The sequence below is a fragment of the Syngnathus leptorhynchus genome, chromosome 4 (assembly GCF_054491065.1).
Source record: "Syngnathus leptorhynchus isolate UIUO chromosome 4, UIUO_Slep, whole genome shotgun sequence".
Lineage (NCBI taxonomy): Eukaryota > Metazoa > Chordata > Actinopteri > Syngnathiformes > Syngnathidae > Syngnathus > Syngnathus leptorhynchus.
In genome coordinates, this window is record NC_141198.1 from 2,779,091 (window position 1) to 2,796,988 (window position 17,898).

The following is a 17,898-nucleotide window of genomic DNA, read 5'->3' on the forward strand; positions in this document are numbered from 1 at the left end:
TTATAATGCAGAAAAAGTCTCACACGGTCCCTCTGCCTTAGGCGACCAGAACGTTATCAATACCATCAGTTTAAGACAAAAAATTGCTCGTGATTGTTCAGCCGTTGGGGGCTTGGCACGCCCACTGGTGGAGGGTGAGCACAATTCTCACCCCCTTTGCAGCTCATCTCCGTCCGGGGAGAACCTGGAAATGTCTGCCGCGCGGTCGTTGTCTTTGGTGGGTCAGGGTAGACTACCTGGCCACCAAGGGGAAAGAGGATTATTCTGCCTCTTATTTGAACTGGCAGGAACCCCTCTGTTGGAGTAACCTCGAGAAAGCCTTGGCCTGCCAGACCAGGGGGGCTTATGTTTTACGAGTTTACGACTCTCCTTTGAACTAAATGCTCTGTATTTAGTTCAAAGAAGGTCTATTGATCCCCATCAGCCTTATGGTTCCTTCCTGTCCTTTTGTGTTTGTTTTGAAAGAAGTCTTCAATGACAATGAGCAGGTCTTCTTTGCTTGCGAAATGTTCTTTGGTTCGGGACTTTATTCCTTTTCAGTTAACTGTAGCTTTGATTCATAGATTGTAGATGATAGAAACTAGATATATATAGTTTGAAGTAGTCACATTAAAGTTATCCCATATTTACTCAATGTTCGTTTAAGGAACTGTATATCAGTTACCTTACATTTACTTAATATGTGTTGAAAGGTTTAAGTAAGGTTAGATATTATTATTATTATTATTATTATGTGTTGTGTTAGTTTACTAAGAAGTTAAACTTAGCAAGGGTTTAGTTGCATTGTTTCACAGGTAAGCGAGATTCAAAGTGCTTCAAGTTATCTGATCACAGTCGAGGAGGAGTCGGCCACCTGTGGAGAGGACAACTGGTTGGGGGAAGAAAGCAGATTCTGCACTCCCAATGTGGGGGTCGAGAATATCAATTCACACTACACTACATTCCTTAGCTAATCAGCGTTGCTACAGCCACTATCTCCCCTCCCTTTAGTGTAGCAACGCCTCTGTAACCAGGGCACCCAAGACATTAAAAGGAGGAGCACGTGGGGGAGGAACTCAGAACTGGTGGAGATTGTAACTGAGCTTCCTTTCTCTATCGTTCTCCTCGCGAGTAAACTCATCCTGGTTGTCTTCTCCTTCTTGTTTTAGCATGTAATGTTGTCTGATGGTATTTAAACCTAACATTTAATTGGTCCTTCGAGCCGGATGCCGATATACCTGTGGATTCCGGCGGGCGACAGCAGAGATCCAGAAGGACCGCGCGCGGCAGGAATTCCCTAGGTGGACTCCTAAAATCCTTTTCAAAGGCTGGCTGTCTGCTCGTCAGCCGGGATCTGAAGGTTGAAGGCAGTCCGAGGCGCAGAGGTGAAGAGAACCAGGGGGTGAGTTGTTTTTTTTTTTAAAAAAAGAATGGTGCGGCCGAGGGCTTGTCGTGCCCTATAAAAATCCTAGGTTAGAACGGAGAGGTCCGTCTAAAGGTACCAGTAAAAGTTACACACGGAGAAGTCCGTATAAAAGTTACAAAACGGAGAAGTCCGTAGAAAAGTAACAAAACGGAGAAGTCCGTACAAAAGTTACAAAACGGAGAAGTCCGTAGAAAAGTAACAAAACGGAGAAGTCCGTATAAATAGGACAGAAGTGTCCGACGGAGAAGTCCGTCAAAAAGGGTTGGCGGAGTGCCCGGGAAACCGTAATACTGAATGATTGAGAGTGTGAATGGGAATACGTATCACTAGATATAGTATTCCATATTAAAACAGTGGGGAACACATAACGTGGTTCTGTGGACGCAATAGGCAAGGATTCTCCACCAGTTCGCTGGTAGAAGTGAGAATCACCACAGGATCTTTTCGTTATCCCGCTGGAAACACCCGACTTTAGAAACCCCTATGGTTTTACAGTTGGGACCAAATTGATTAAAATGGGGAACGGGAAGAGCAAAATTAATATTCGAGATAATCTAAAATGTAAAGATTGGAAAATAATTGAAAGACAGGATCCCGATCGACTTAAAAATCTCGATAAATGGGTTAAAAATTTGAGGGACAACTAAAAACAAGCAAATTGATAGAACTCAGAGGCGCCATAAAGGAGAAAACAAAGAGAAACCCTAAAAAAATGAAAGCGGAAGGAGATGAGGATGTGACGTTTTGGCTTAAAGTAGCAGGAGTGAGAGAGAAAGGAGAAAAAGAGAAAGTGGAAAAAGCGCTGTATTGCAGGAAGGAAGATGATGAGACTGGGCCTAATAGTCGGCAAGCAAGAGAGAACCAGAGGTTACAGAGAGCAAGAGAAGAAGAGGGAGGTCTAGAGGAAGTAGAGAAGAGTGTGGTGAAAACACATGGTACAACTTCAAAACATAAGGCCATAGAGAAGTTGTATCCACAATTGCCTGACACTGATGAGGGGTCACCCCCCCCTTATGGGCTGACAGACAGAGCCACCAGAAAAAAAAACCCAATAGAAATGGAGTGGTCAAAGACGATGGGAGCAAACTATCCATTGACTCCTAAAGCCGAACCTAGGCCTTCAGCCCCATCAGCTGAAGGAACTAGTGTTGAAAATTCTGAAGTAACTCCAAGTATGCCGCTGTTTCCATTGATACAAGTGGCTAACCCAAATTATGACCCAAGAAATGAGGAAGTTCACCCCAGGGTGGTAATGGTTTACAGAACATGGACAATGGATGATATAAGGAAAGCATTAGAAGGTGTAGTTTCTTATAAGGAAGATGTGGAACAGTTTTGTACAGGTATGGAAGACTTGAGGAGATCTTACAGTTTGAACGGGGCTGAAATCCAACAAGTTTGGATGACAGCTTTGGGCCCAGATTGGCATTTAGTCAGAGGGGAGTGGGCACCCATAAATGCTCAGGGTCAACCCTTACCCTATAACAGCCCAGAATTATTTCATCAAATGGAAGGGCTGATTAATCGGGCACGCAACAGATATAGGATGAGAGCAAATTATACAGAAATAGGGAGGACAAAGCAAATTGATAATGAGGTCTTTGATGCGTATCGAGTGCGCATGACAAAAGTGTTTAAAGCACACAGTGGACTGGTGGAAGATAATGCACCTCAAGGTGCTTATCAACAGCAACTAAAAAATGCCATCCACGCAGGGTCCAGGCCAGCAATACATAGCTGGGTAACCAAACATTATATAGGCTTTAACACTGGAACTTTGGAGGACTACATAACTCACGCCCTCCATGCAGAAAAGGTGGTGAAAGAAAAACAGAAAGAAGTGAAAGCAATAAAAGACACTTTTTTGGTAGAAGAGGACAGTGACACTTTTTACCAAGATGCAGACCGAGGGTGGAAAGGTCAGAGGGGGCGAGGAGCATCTAACAGAGGAGGCTTTAGAGGCAGAGGCAGAGGCAGAGGAAAAGGATTTGGACAATTTGGTGAAATAAAATGCTGGAGTTGTGGAGAAATAGGTCATATGGCACGTGACTGCACAAATGGACAAAAACAATTATGACTAGATCAGGATCGAAATAAATCAGATCCCCATGTAACAGAGTGGGAATCTAACTGCCAAAATGAAATAGAGATTAGCCTAAATATACAGGAGATATTTTCTTTAGACACAAAGGGGCCGCAGATTAGATTACTGGTAAACGGGGAGGCAATCACTTTCTTATGTGACTCAGGAGCATGTAAAACAGTCTGTAAGGAGCCAGTACCAGGCGCGCGCGTGTCAGGGAAAAAGGTGGGGGTCAAAGCTGCAAATGGGCTAATGACCCTTGTCACAATGTCTGAGCCAGTTTGGATAAGAGATCCTGAGGGTGAGGCATGTAACATACCGGTTCTGCTGTATCCCGACTGTCCAGTGAACTTATTGGGAAGAGATGGCTTGACACAATTGAAATTGGCATTGGTAACTGATGCAAATGGGAAGCTGGTGGTAAAGAGAAGGGATGAATTGCTGGGCGGTGATGTGATGGTTCTCCAGGGTACAGGACGACCATTTTATTACTATGCTTTGGGCGTACCAAACATACACCCAATGAAGGTTGCAGAAGCGTTACTCAATGAAGGAGAAAAGTCTCTGACAAAACCGGAAGAAAAAATGCAATCTGATGATTTGCATGTCACCACCTGGTACAAAACTTTTCCAGGACCTGACAAATTGTACTATGACACTCTTATGAAGTTGTCACCAGTTGGTGCCACAATCACATATCTGTACTCAGATACTGAGAGTGTGGCAGCAGCAACAATAAAACTACCAAAAGAGATAGATCGAAAAATAAATAAGATGATTTATCCACTGCATGTATCATTGTTCCGGGGCAAACATATGGAATGGAAAGATTTAGGGGAATTCGTAGAAGAGGGAGAAAATGCCACTGATTGGGTCGCAACGTCAGTAAACACATGGAGAAGTGAAAGCACAGGAATGACACGAAAAGCATTGAATTGGACAACCCACGTTAAAGGGGAAGTCCACATGAAATCTGATGAAGGAATGTGATCCGTACTTTTAACACAAGAAGAAGAGGAATTGTTGGCAGAAGTACCTCTACAGTTGTGGTCCCAAGGACCAACTGATGTTGGATTAATAAAAGGAATCTTGCCAGTAACAGTTAGATCAAGAACAGAATATAGGCCATGCATTAGACAATACCCATTGAAAAAAGATGCAATGGAAGGCATAAAACCAGTAATAAGTGATTTAATCCAAGCAGGGGTGATAGTAAAATGTGATGATTCGCCCTGCAACACTCCAATTTTCCCTGTGAAAAAGGCACCACCCTCCACAGGATGGAGAATGGTGCAAGATTTGCAGGCAGTAAACAACGCCGTCATTCAAAGAGCTCCATGTGTACCAGACCCACATACGCTGTTAAATTCATTAAGACCTGATGTTAAGTATTTTACTGTAGTAGACATCAGCAATGCATTCTTTTCCATACAAATTGATAAAGGAAGTCAATTTTGGTTTGCATTCACATATGAGGGACAGAGGTATACGTACACCAGGTTACCTCAAGGGTATTGTGAAAGTCCTACTATTTATTCGCAAGCCATGAATGCAAGCATGTCCACTTTTCAACCTACAGGAGGAAGCCAAATTTTGGTGTATGTAGATGATGTGTTGTTGGCCTCACCCGATGAGGAAAGTTGTAAACGAGATACCATAGAATTGCTCTGTCATTTGGGAAAACAGGGGCACAAGGTGAACAAAAGCAAGTTGCAGGTGTGTAGGTCAGAAGTAAAGTATTTAGGACATAATTTAAGTGCAGGTGGAAGAACAATTGTTTCAGATAGAAAAATTGCCATACTGCAAGCGCCAAAACCAATAACAAAGAGGCAAATGATGTCATTCTTGGGGTTAACAAACTACTGTAGATGTTGGGTACCAAATTATGCAGAAATTACAGCACCACTACAGAGATTAATGTATGAAAAAAATGTGAAAATGTCATCACCAATTGAATGGTCAGAAGAGGCAGAAGAGGCATTTTGTGTGATAAAACAAGCGTTGGTGTCGAGCACAACCTTAGCATTACCAAATTATGCTAAACCTTTCATCCAAACTGTGGACTGTAAAGGACATTTCATGACGTCATTGTTGATGCAGAAATCGGGAGATAAATGTCAGCCAATAGCGTTTTTCTCAACTAAATTGGACAATGTAGCATGTGCGCTGCCACACTGCGTAAGGGCAGTAATTGCAGCATCTATGGCAGTGGAAGCAAGTGCGGGAATTGTGCTGTTTCACCCATTAACTCTTAAAGTACCTCACGCGGTGTCAGCCCTGCTTTTACAGACCAACATGACTTTCTTATCACCAGCAAGGCATTTGTCATGTATGGCAACTTTGCTGTCGCAACCCCATTTGACTTTGGAGAGATGCACAATATTAAATCCAGCCACATTGATTCCAAGTGAGGAGGAGGGTGAAAAACATGATTGTCAAGAATTGGCCGAGAAAACAGTCAAATGTAGAACAGATTTACAGGACACACCTTTGAAAAAGGGGGAAATCCTGTATGTAGATGGGTCATCAAGGAAAAATGAACTGGGAAAAACGTTAACTGGGTATGCTGTTGTAACAAAAGATAAAGTGTTGAAAGCAGAAGCCTTACCGTCTAATTACTCTGCGCAAGCTGCCGAATTGGTCGCATTAACTGAAGCATGTAGGCTGATGAAAGATAAAGTGGCGACAATTTACACAGACAGCCAATACGCATTTTCTACTGTCCATGTGTTTGCGCAATATTGGAAAAATAGAGGAATGGTGACCTCAACTGGGAAAAATGTGACCCATGGCAAGTTACTAGAAGAACTCTTGGAGGCAGTTCAAATGCCACAAGAAGTAGCTATATGCAAATGCACATCACACACACACAAGACTGATGAGGTGTCAAGAGGAAACGAGTTTGCAGACAAGGCCGCAAAGGCTGCTGCAGAAAAGGCACCAACACTTCTATATACACAGGATGCAGATCAAATCACCGACACAATTCTAAAAGATATGCAACAACAAAGTCCACAGAATGAAATTCAATCTTGGATTAAAAAAGGGGCAAAAATGGTGAATGACATCTATGAGTGACCAGAAGGCAGACCTATCTTGCCAAAGAACCTGTTCAAATGGGCAGCAATATTGACACATGGCGCGACGCATGTGTCAACAGGGGGGATGGTAGGGCAGGTCAGCCACATTTATACAACATACGGATTTAATTCTTATTCAAAAACTTTTTGCAGAGCCTGTTTAACGTGTGCTAAACACAATCCACAGGGTAATCTTAGACCGAGGCGAGGGAAATTTCCCCAACCAAAATATCCATTTCAAGTAATACATATGGATTATATTGAACTAAATCGTGATAATGGGAAAAAATACTGCCTGGTCATAATAGATGCATTCACAAAATGGATTGAATTGGCTCCAACCAGAAAACCTGATTCTCTAACAGTGGCAAAAACGTTATGTAGGGACATAATACCGAGATACGGGATCCCGGAAAGAATCTATAGTGATAATGGGACACACTTTGTGAATCAAGTGATAAACAAAATAGGCACAATGTTCCATATAGAATTAAAAAATCATTGCTCTTACCACCCGCAAAGTGCCGGAATGGTGGAAAGAGTTAACGGGACAATAAAAAACAGATTGAAAAAGTGCATGGAGGAAACCGGAAGACCATGGACAAAATGTCTAGATTTGGTTAAACTATACATAAACATTACAAGCACTGAGGGTTTAACCCCATATGAAAAACTGTTTGGGCGACGATATAGATTACCATATTTTAAAAACGAATGGGAAACTGATGATGATTCCAATCTGGCAGATTACATGAGAAAAATATTTGAGAAGCAAAAAAAACAAACCACTAATGAAGATGTGTCTGTCCCTCAACAGGAACTGGAATTAGTGGAACCAGGTGATTGGGTTCTCATTAAGAGCATCAAAAAGAAGCACTGGCATTCTCCCAAGTGGGAAGGGCCATACCAAGTGTTGTTGACCACTCCAACAGCGATCAAAATAGCTGAGAGGTCAACCTGGATACACCTGACACATTGCAAGAAAGTCATTTCCTTTGAGGTAACGTCCGACAAAAAAAGTGAACAAAAGTCTGATTAAGGTGACCTTACCTCTCAGTGAAATGACAATGCCAAGGAGGTGGACAAATGGGGCTGTTGCATGCCTGGCAGCCGCATTTGTTGACCTTATGTTGTTTTTAGCAATAGGGTATTTGTGGGAACCAGTGGGGGCACGCCCAGCCATGATGAGTGAAGCAGAGATGGACGGGCAATTTAACCACACCGCCTTCAAAAATATCATTCCATCATATCGGGCTAAACGACAAATTGGACCTGTTATTGAGTCTGCGGGACGAACTACAGACAGGTGTGTGAGAATGTCTGGCAGTAGTGTAGAATTATTGCACCAGAAAGGGACAACGGTAACTTATCAATTTGACCTCTGCAGTGTAATTCATTGTGGTGGATCCAGAACGCCATGGAAAAAGTATGATGTTTACATGTGTACTTTGAAAGCAAATGCTGTGGAAGCAGTACCATGGTGTCAATGGGGAAATGTGCTGTGGAATACTGGGCCTAAGGGGTATGTTGCCTTTTACACTAGGCCATGGGAATGGATGTTAGTGAAGGGGATTACTTTGGCTAGAGGGCAAATGCAACCATTGAAAGATGGCCAGCACAACCCACTTTTATTGACTATATCAAATCTTAAAAGTAACCCATACTCATTTCGAACAGTGGGGGGTTATGGATCGTCTTTTTTACCATTACCAGGTTGTGGGGGGGTGTCTTCAGTTAATGATTTTTATCTAGTAATGGGCGTAGATATGCCGGGTGAAGACCCTTTGGCTCTGATAAAGATCAAATTAATTGATGAGAAACAATCACAAAAATTAATCCATCAAAGCCTGCCTGATCAAAAAGATACCACTCGAATTTCTTTGCCACAGGTACCTTCTGTAATGGCAGTAAATCTATCGAGAATGGATGTGGATGATTGGTTTCAAGTGACTACAGGTGTAACTGGCAAGAGTAATAATTGGTTGTTATTGGCAGAACAAGCTGCACAGGCAGCAAAGACTGAATGTGTCGTATGCATGGGTCCCCGACCATTGTTGTATGTTGTCCCGTCGCCATTATCCAAAGATTGTGTGAAATCTGTTATGACTACTGCAAATCCTAGCCTAGAGTGTAAAGCGTGGGACAAAGTGTTCCCTATGACATCTGTTCAAGAAAAAAAACCATTGTTTTCAAGAAATGTAGCCAAAGGTAATTTTACGTGTATTTACATAACAGGATCTGGGAAAAAGCTGGGAAATCTGTCAGATGACTGGTGCAGTGAAAAAATTGAAGCCGATGTATCCTTTGTTCCTGTGTCACGAAGTGATATATGGTGGTGGTGCGGTGATGATAGAATTTTTGATCGTCTGCCAAAAAACCATACGGGTATTTGTGCTTTAGTCACGTTAATTTTGCCCACCTCCATATATCCAGTGACTGCCATGAATCTTGTGGTAGAGGAGCAAAGGGTGATGCCGGTGGAATGGGCTAAAGTCGGTAGAAGCAAAAGATCTTTAAATTGGAAAGGTGACCATGATCCAACTTATATAGATGCAATTGGAGTACCCCGAGGGGTTCCTAGTGAATACAAATTAGTTGACCAAATTGCAGCTGGATGGGAGTCTTCCCTTTGTTGGTGGTGTACGATAAACAAAAACGTAGACAGGATAAATTACATCCATTACAATGTGCAGAAATTGGGCAATTGGACACAAGCTGGGCTTGAGGCCGTGCACGAACAGCTAGCCACAACTTCCCTAATGGCTTTCCAGAATCGCATTGCTCTTGATATGTTGTTGTCTGAGAAAGGGGGGGTCTGCGCCATGTTCGGAGAACAATGCTGCACCTTCATCCCCAACAACACTGCCCCTGATGGGAGCCTGACGAAGGCCATTGCAGGCCTGCGGTCCCTCAACATGAGGATGAAAGAGCACTCTGGTGTGGACACATCGGTGTGGGACAACTGGATGAATGCCTTTGGGAAGTATAAAGCCCTTGTGTCCTCAATTATAGTATCAATTGCAGTATTTGCTGCTATACTCACCTTGTGTGGATGTTGTTGTATTCCATGTCTGCGTGCTCTGTTTAATCGTCTCATCACTACAGCAATATCGCCTATGGAAGACAAGATGGCCCGGGTATGCCTCATGTCTGAACGCCAGCATGATGATGATAACGATGATGATGACGGAATGCTTTCATTTGAGTTCGCAGACTTTTTCCCAGATCTGTGAGTTCCTGAATGACTGTGTCGCAACGATTATCCTTTTGTTGTAAACATATTTGTGCTCATACTTGTGATCCGACAACTGAAAATCGAGAGAAGTGGTTGTGTTTGGTGATGTATTGATTGAGCAAATATGTGATAAACAGGAGGGAAATGTTGGAGTAACCTCGAGAAAGCCTTGGCCTGCCAGACCAGGGGGGCTTATGTTTTACGAGTTTACGACTCTCCTTTGAACTAAATGCTCTGTATTTAGTTCAAAGAAGGTCTATTGATCCCCATCAGCCTTATGGTTCCTTCCTGTCCTTTTGTGTTTGTTTTGAAAGAAGTCTTCAATGACAATGAGCAGGTCTTCTTTGCTTGCGAAATGTTCTTTGGTTCGGGACTTTATTCCTTTTCAGTTAACTGTAGCTTTGATTCATAGATTGTAGATGATAGAAACTAGATATATATAGTTTGAAGTAGTCACATTAAAGTTATCCCATATTTACTCAATGTTCGTTTAAGGAACTGTATATCAGTTACCTTACATTTACTTAATATGTGTTGAAAGGTTTAAGTAAGGTTAGATATTATTATTATTATTATTATTATGTGTTGTGTTAGTTTACTAAGAAGTTAAACTTAGCAAGGGTTTAGTTGCATTGTTTCACAGGTAAGCGAGATTCAAAGTGCTTCAAGTTATCTGATCACAGTCGAGGAGGAGTCGGCCACCTGTGGAGAGGACAACTGGTTGGGGGAAGAAAGCAGATTCTGCACTCCCAATGTGGGGGTCGAGAATATCAATTCACACTACACTACATTCCTTAGCTAATCAGCGTTGCTACAGCCACTATCTCCCCTCCCTTTAGTGTAGCAACGCCTCTGTAACCAGGGCACCCAAGACATTAAAAGGAGGAGCACGTGGGGGAGGAACTCAGAACTGGTGGAGATTGTAACTGAGCTTCCTTTCTCTATCGTTCTCCTCGCGAGTAAACTCATCCTGGTTGTCTTCTCCTTCTTGTTTTAGCATGTAATGTTGTCTGATGGTATTTAAACCTAACACCCTCACTGGGGCGCACTGGGACAGACGACACCACGTGTCTCCTTTGCCGGCCAGCCGGCCAGCATGTGACGTGCGTTCCACCACTTTATAAGGACCTGTCCACCTCGGCTCCGTCCACCTCCGTCTCAGGACCTTCAGCCAGATCGATGGAGTTATTTAGATCTCGGTCGTCCCTTCTGGGTCCGCTGTCGTCTGTTCTGCAAACCTGGAACCAAAGAGCTGGACAATAGGTTGGAGATGTGTGCGAGAGCGCTTACCGCCCTCCAAATCTGCAATCGGAAGGGTAGACGCAGGTCCCGGAAAACAGCGTCCGTTCTTATAGGGTCTAGTCCAAGCAGGCTCCGTCCCCCTCCTTCTTGGGACCTTCAGCCAGAACAGGGGTGTCAAACTCAAATTGACAGTGGGCCAAATTTTTAAATTGAACAAAGCCGCGGGCCAAGGTTGAACGAATGAACCTTTTAATATGGAATCAAACAAGGTTTGATTTTACAATGAATATTGAACAACCAAGGCTTATATAACTTAAAAGTGCAGGCGTGCAAAATCAAGTTGATAATAACACTAATAATACTAATACTAACAATAATAGTAATAATAATAATGATAATAATAAAACATATCAATGGCATAATAAATACAATTTAAATAAAAATTGAATGCCTCCCTTTTGTTTGCAGCCTTCTGAGGTAAATGTCAAAATTAGCTTCTTACAGAGGCTAATAAATTTGAAAGTAAAATAACAGAACTATGAATAAATCAACCATTCAGGCCTTGGAGTAGCAAGAAAAAGTGCATAGAAAATTCCAGAAAAGACTTAAACTGGCGGTGATTGAGATCTTTGTGTTACTGTGGACATAACATCCTCCATCTTCAGCCCTTTAGCACACAGGGATTCTTGATGTAAGATGCAGTGATAAACAGATAATTCACCTGCACAGTTCTCTTCGCGCATCTTTTCACAGATCCTGCCCACCAGTCCATTCCTTTTACCACTCATGGTTGCCGCACCATCAGTGGTTAATCCCACAAGTTTATTTCACGGAAGGTTTATTTCAGCTACACATTTTCAAACCTCCTCAAAGATTTATTTCCCTGTGGTTGTGCCATCCATTGGTTTAAATCCCAAAAGCTCCTCCATAACACACAGATTTGTGTCCACGCCGCGGACGAAGACAGTCAGCTGCGCAGTATCAGACGCGTCAGTGCTGTCATCCACAACAAGGGAAAAAGAAACACAATCTTTTCCCTTCTCCATCAACTGGACATGCAGATTGGTGGCAAGCTCGCATGTGCGGTCAGCTATTGTGTTTCTGCTCAGGCTTACGTTTGCAAAGGCTTAGTTTTTCTCGGGGCACACTTGTTCACAAACCTTCATCATGCACTTTTTTACAAACTCTCCTTCATTAAAGGGTCGGGCTGATTTGGCGATTTCTTGTGCCACGATATAACTTGCCTTTACAGCAGCCTCACTTTGTGTTGTGGCTTTTGTGAACATTTTCCTTTGAGCCGTGTCCAGGTCCTTATATTTGTCCTGGTGTTTGGTTTCATAGTGTCATCTAATATTGTGCTCCTTAGTTACTGACATGTTGGCTCCACAAACAAGACAAACAGGTCTTGTATACATATAAACAGATATTCTGTCTCCCACCTCTCCAGAAAAGTTCTATTTTCTGCCTTTCTTTTCGACATTTGTTGGTAGGGTATTACAGTGACAGCTGTCGTTTGAGGTCGCAGTGTGGGGGAGAGGCACGGAGATGCAGGGTGTGCTCATAGACTGTATATAAGAAATGAACGTAACATCCGTGACGTCACCCATTAGTTTGTGGACAGCTGCTCGGAAGCCAATAGTATCGAATCCAGGCAGCGCCATCTTGAAAATTTCAGGTGCATTCTGGGAAAAAATGAACACGGATTCTACTTATATAGGCATGAGGCGGAGTCATGAATGGACGTATGGGCGCCAAAGCAACAGCAGACCATTATGGGATTTGTAGTACAAGCGATGAATGTGGTGTTACAGCGCTGCCGCCGTATAATACCGGCGGGCCAGCTCTAATGTTAATTTGAAATTGCCTCGCGGGCCAAATATAATTACACTGCGGGCCAAATTTGGCCCGCGGGCCAGAGTTTGACAGCTATGACCCAGAACGTTGGAGTGATCTGGACCTCGGTCTTTGCTTTCGTATCCGCAGTAGTTTGCTGAGCAAATCTTTTCTGCAACCTTTGCAGTCTTTTGAGATGTTTCTTCTGCTCCTCTCATCACTGTGTGTTGAATTCTTACATGTCCTGTTAAGACTCCAAAAACAATTACATTTGACAAAACATTGAATCTTCCATTAGGCTAAATTATTCTGCTCCCCCCCTTTTGACACATTCACGTAATGTCAATAGAGTTGTTGGGGAGCAAACGGGACCAGCAAGGTGTCCCGGACACATTATCATACCCATCCCGGCTGGACCAGATGGTCCTGTCTTGTCCAACCACAGGAAACCGGCCTTCTCCATCGAACCATTTGTCGCCAATGGTGCCCCTGAGTAATCATCAAATCCTAGGCCATCCATACACACGTACAAACTAACAGACACAAAGGCGCCCATTCTTTCACCATCACAGCTCGGCCCCTGCCCCACAACATGTAACTTCATGCTGGCCGTGAGCAGGTAGACATTGAAGTCCACCGGGCCTCAGTTACAGTCGTGCACATCCCAATGTTGTACATGCATTCCCTGCTTGTCCTCATTCATCCTCCCATCATCCTGTCTTAACCTCACTTGCTACCATGCCCTCAGCACACACTTGGAGCGGGTACGACTCCACTCCGTGCGCAGCCACAACAAGGGACGCAAGAGGGGGGCCCGGCATTTTATACTGATTCATTCCAGCCTGGCCAGTACTGGGACGATCAATGCCGTTGTCCCCCACACGCGCCAACCCAGCAAATGGCTACCTGCAGAGCCCAGACCCCCGCACCTTCATCAGTCTTCCCCACAATCAAATTACAATATCAATCACCCCACCCACATTCCAACATCTGTGTAGATAATGGAACAGAAAGGCACAGGTGACACACGCGGGGAGCAAGCTCCAGCAGTCCTATCATAAGGAAATTTCAACAATCACGTACCTTTCACACTCCAACGCCCGTGGAGACAAAGAAAGATGGAGAGGCACAGGTGAGACACCTGGGGCACACGCCCCAGTAGTCTTTTCACAAGTAAATTACAACAGTCACGTCTCACATTAAAAGATCGCGGGGGGGAACGCAACGGCCAACTGACCACACGTACACATTCAAAAAATGGCGGGAAAAATATGCTGCAGCCACACGATCACACAAATACATTCAAAAAATTGGCGGGAGAAAATGCTGCCGCCACACGATCACACAAACAAGGAATCCCTTATTCTAAAAGCTCAACCCAAACACCGTTCCACAAGGCGTAAACCTCGAATTGCCTCGAGACCGCAAAAATGTTTTTTTAGGGGAACTGAATCTTTAGAATCAGTTCACTCAAAAGATTCGTTCAAACGAATCGTTCGACGAATCGACCCCCCTCCACACACACACAAACACTGATCCGTTTTTTTTTTAAATGTATTTTTGTTTTACAACTTCCCGTGGAAACAACCCATACACATGAAACAATACAACAGTCTCTCACCCGGTCGTGAACGGGAACTTGCGTCACTGACTCCAAGTCCTCTTCCATCTATCACTCGCTGCTGATTGATCGTTTGCGAAGATTCACAAATGAGTGACAGACAGCATTGTCATTGCCATTGCCAGCCGACACACGTTATGCTGACATTGATGTTTTAATTTTGTATTTGTTGGCTTGTAGTTGATGGTGTTATTATATCGAATGTGTTTGTGTTTGAATAAAAAGTTAAAAAAAAAACCGTTATGCCGACATTTGTAAATTTTGGGGACACCAAATCATATAACAACGTAAAACATACATACAGTGATCCCTCCTACTTCGCGGGGGTTACGTTCCAGACCCAACCGCGAAATGGGAATTTCCGCGAAATAGAAACTAGATTTTTTTGAGCTATTCTTGGAAGATATTCTATTTTTATCGCTGACATCAACCAGCTCGCTGCTAGGGGACTTTCATATCAATGGACTGTGCGCTCCGCATTCATGCCTTAGCGACGAGACTAACAGTGTATTGCTATGTCCAGATGAAGGCCACCGCCGGTGGAGAGTGTTATATCTTTACTATTTTCCAGGTTCTGATGTAGCAAGCATGGTTCGGACAACGACGTGATGGGTACTGCTTTATTCCTTTCATCACAGTCAGTTCACTGGCCGTACATCGCGACACTGAACGTCCCCGAAGCTCCCCCTCCCACATCCGGGGTTTTCCCACTACGGAACATGAGTTAGTCCAAAATATACAACAGCGAGAACGCCCTGAAGTCACATGTGACGATAAAGTATACTGTACTGACTCTTTAATTTATTCATTTCACTTTTAAACGTAAGCTATCATTATTAAAGGAAAATGAAGAAACTCAAGTGGCCGCGAAACCTCGTGAAATGATGAAATTTCTGCGATAAAATAATTCATTTCCGCATTTTTGAAAACCCGCGATATAGCGAAGCCGCGATAGTTGAAGCCGCGAAGTAGGAGGGATTACTGTATTGTCATATAAAGCACCTTCCCCCAATATCGTTCTGTCCACACCTCCAACACCGTTGTCACCTACACTCTCTCTTGCAGAGGCCACACCCGCACTCCAGGTCCGCGAGGAGGAAGTGCGACAAAAGATCAGGAAGGCACCGGGCCCAGATGGCGTGTCACCTTCCTGCTTGAAAGTATGTGCTGAACAGCTGGTGTTAGGGTTTATAAACTATCTTGATCGTATGATTATGTTGGGATGTAGACTAGAATGATGAACTTTGTTTGAACCTTTTACCTTCCCGTGATTCTGAACAGTTGAACCATTCAGTTGTTGAAGCTCTCCAGGTGGTGTGGAGGCGTCCTTGTTTTGCTCCACTAGAATTTATGTCCACGGCCTCGTGGAGCGATAAACTGGGACCCTCCCAAGTGGTTAATCATTTGCTGAGGTGCCCACCACACATGTCAAATGTCACCCCCACCTTGGCTGACTCTCACCCCCACCCTTCTTCTCTCAATAAAGACTCTCTTGCATGACTTCAACGGCAGACTTTGTTCGGACATTGCTGTATCTACAGTAACGAACAAATTCTCCACTTGCAAGTGTTCAAAGGGCATATTGTCTCTCGTGTGTTTCTTGCAAAATAAGTTAGAGTTAGAACATCCCTAACAGCTGGCACCCACCTTTGCACGGATTTTCAACCGTTCCCCCTGGAGCTGTGTGAGGTGCCCTCGTGCTTCAAGAGCTCCATCATCGTACCGGTGGCCAGGAAGCCTGCCATCACAGGTATGAATGACTATAGACCTGTCGCTCTGACATCTGTGGTCATAAAATCTTTCGAGAGGTTAGTGTTGAACCACCTGACGGACGTCATGGGCCCCATGCTTGACCCCCTCCAGTTTGCCTACCGGGCAAACAGGTCGGCGGACGATGCAGTCAACATGGCATGGATGTATTGACTGTACTACATCCTGCACCACCTGGACACCCCAGGAACAAACGCCAGGATCCTGTTTGTGAACTTCAGCTTGGCATTCAACACCATCGCTCCTGACATCCGTCAACAAAAGCTCACCCAACTCGGGGTGCCTGCTTCCACCTGTCAGTTGACCACCATTTTCCTGACCAACAGGACACAGAGTGTGAGGCTAGGGACCATCACATCCGACACTGGCGCCCCTCAAGGGTGCGTCCTCTCCCCACTGCTCTCTACACCAACGACTGCTCCTCAGGTGACTCTCCCGTGAAGCTCCTGAAGTATGCAGACAGCACCACTCTCATCGGACTGATCCGGGATGGTGATGAGACTGCGTACAGACAGGGCTTGTCCACTGGTGCAGCCAAAAACACCTGGAGCTGAACCCACTCAAGACCGTGCAGATGACAGTGGATTTCAGGTGAGACCCTTCACCACTTTCACCCCTCACTATCCGCAGTAATACTATTCTCTCCACAGACACCTTCAAGTTCCTGGGAAACACAATCTCTCTGGACCTGAAATGGACCAGGCACATAGACTCTGTCCGGAAGAAGGCACAACAGAGGCTGTACTTTCTGAGACAGCTCAAGAAGTTCAACCTGCCACGGGAGCTACTGAAGACCTTCTATACTGCCATCATCCAGTCTGTCCTCTGCACCTCCATCACTCTCTGGTTTGGATCGGCCTCCAAACAAGACTAGCACAGACTGCAACGGACAATCAGGACTGCAGAAAAGATCATTGGAATCAACCTCTCATCTCTCCAGGACCTGTATCTGTCCCGGATCAGGAAGCCTGCAAGCAACATCTCAACAGACCCTTCTCACCCAGGTTGCAGTCTGTTCAAACTACTCCCCTCCGGACGGCGTCATAGAGCTCTGTACACCAAAACCAGCAGACACAGAGACAGCTTCTTCCCCCAGGCTGTCGCTCTGATGAACTCACGCCACCCTTAGAGTCTCAGAGTCATTGCTGTGCAATACTATCCTGCTCTCCACACCTTTTTTGAATTGTCTACATTATTTGTACTATGTGTCCTCTCTGCATCCATTGCAGCCTGGTCATCCTGGAAGAGGGATCCTCAAATCTGTCGTCTCTTCTCAAGGTTTCTCATTTCCCCTAGTTGGAGTTTTGAGGATTTTTTCTTTGCCATGCTGGGAGTTTAAGATCAGGGGATGTTTGAGAATGTTTTTCATTTTTCACACATCCTGAGTGTTGTCAGTCACCTAAATGTTGAACAGAGGCAGTGATGTACCGAAGTCAAATTCCTTGTTTGGCACGCTCAAACATGGCGAATAAAAAAAAAAATTCTTGAATCTTAAGCAAATGTCTGTTTTTTATATTTTGTATGGCGAATATAAAAACAAGGAATAAAACACCAGACAAGTTATAACATAAATGTTTATTAAAATAATAACAATAATAATAATAATAAAAGTACAGCTCTGTGACGCAC

The 17,898-nt window shown here is 44.0% G+C and overlaps 1 protein-coding gene across 1 annotated transcript; it reads left to right on the plus strand.

Moving 5' to 3' along the window:
• Window positions 1-5,182: 5,182 nt before the first annotated feature.
• Window positions 5,183-10,771, plus strand: LOC147057641 (uncharacterized). The gene has a single exon (XM_085910202.1). The coding sequence runs from the start codon at window positions 7,630-7,632 to the stop codon at window positions 9,799-9,801; it is 2,172 nt and encodes a 723-aa protein (XP_085766328.1). The 5' UTR covers window positions 5,183-7,629; the 3' UTR covers window positions 9,802-10,771.
• Window positions 10,772-17,898: the final 7,127 nt, after the last annotated feature.

Coding starts and splice junctions, on each gene's coding strand:
- LOC147057641 (XM_085910202.1), top strand. CDS start 7,630: ATGACAATGCCAAGGAGGTGGACAAATGGGGCTGTTGCATGCCTGGCA.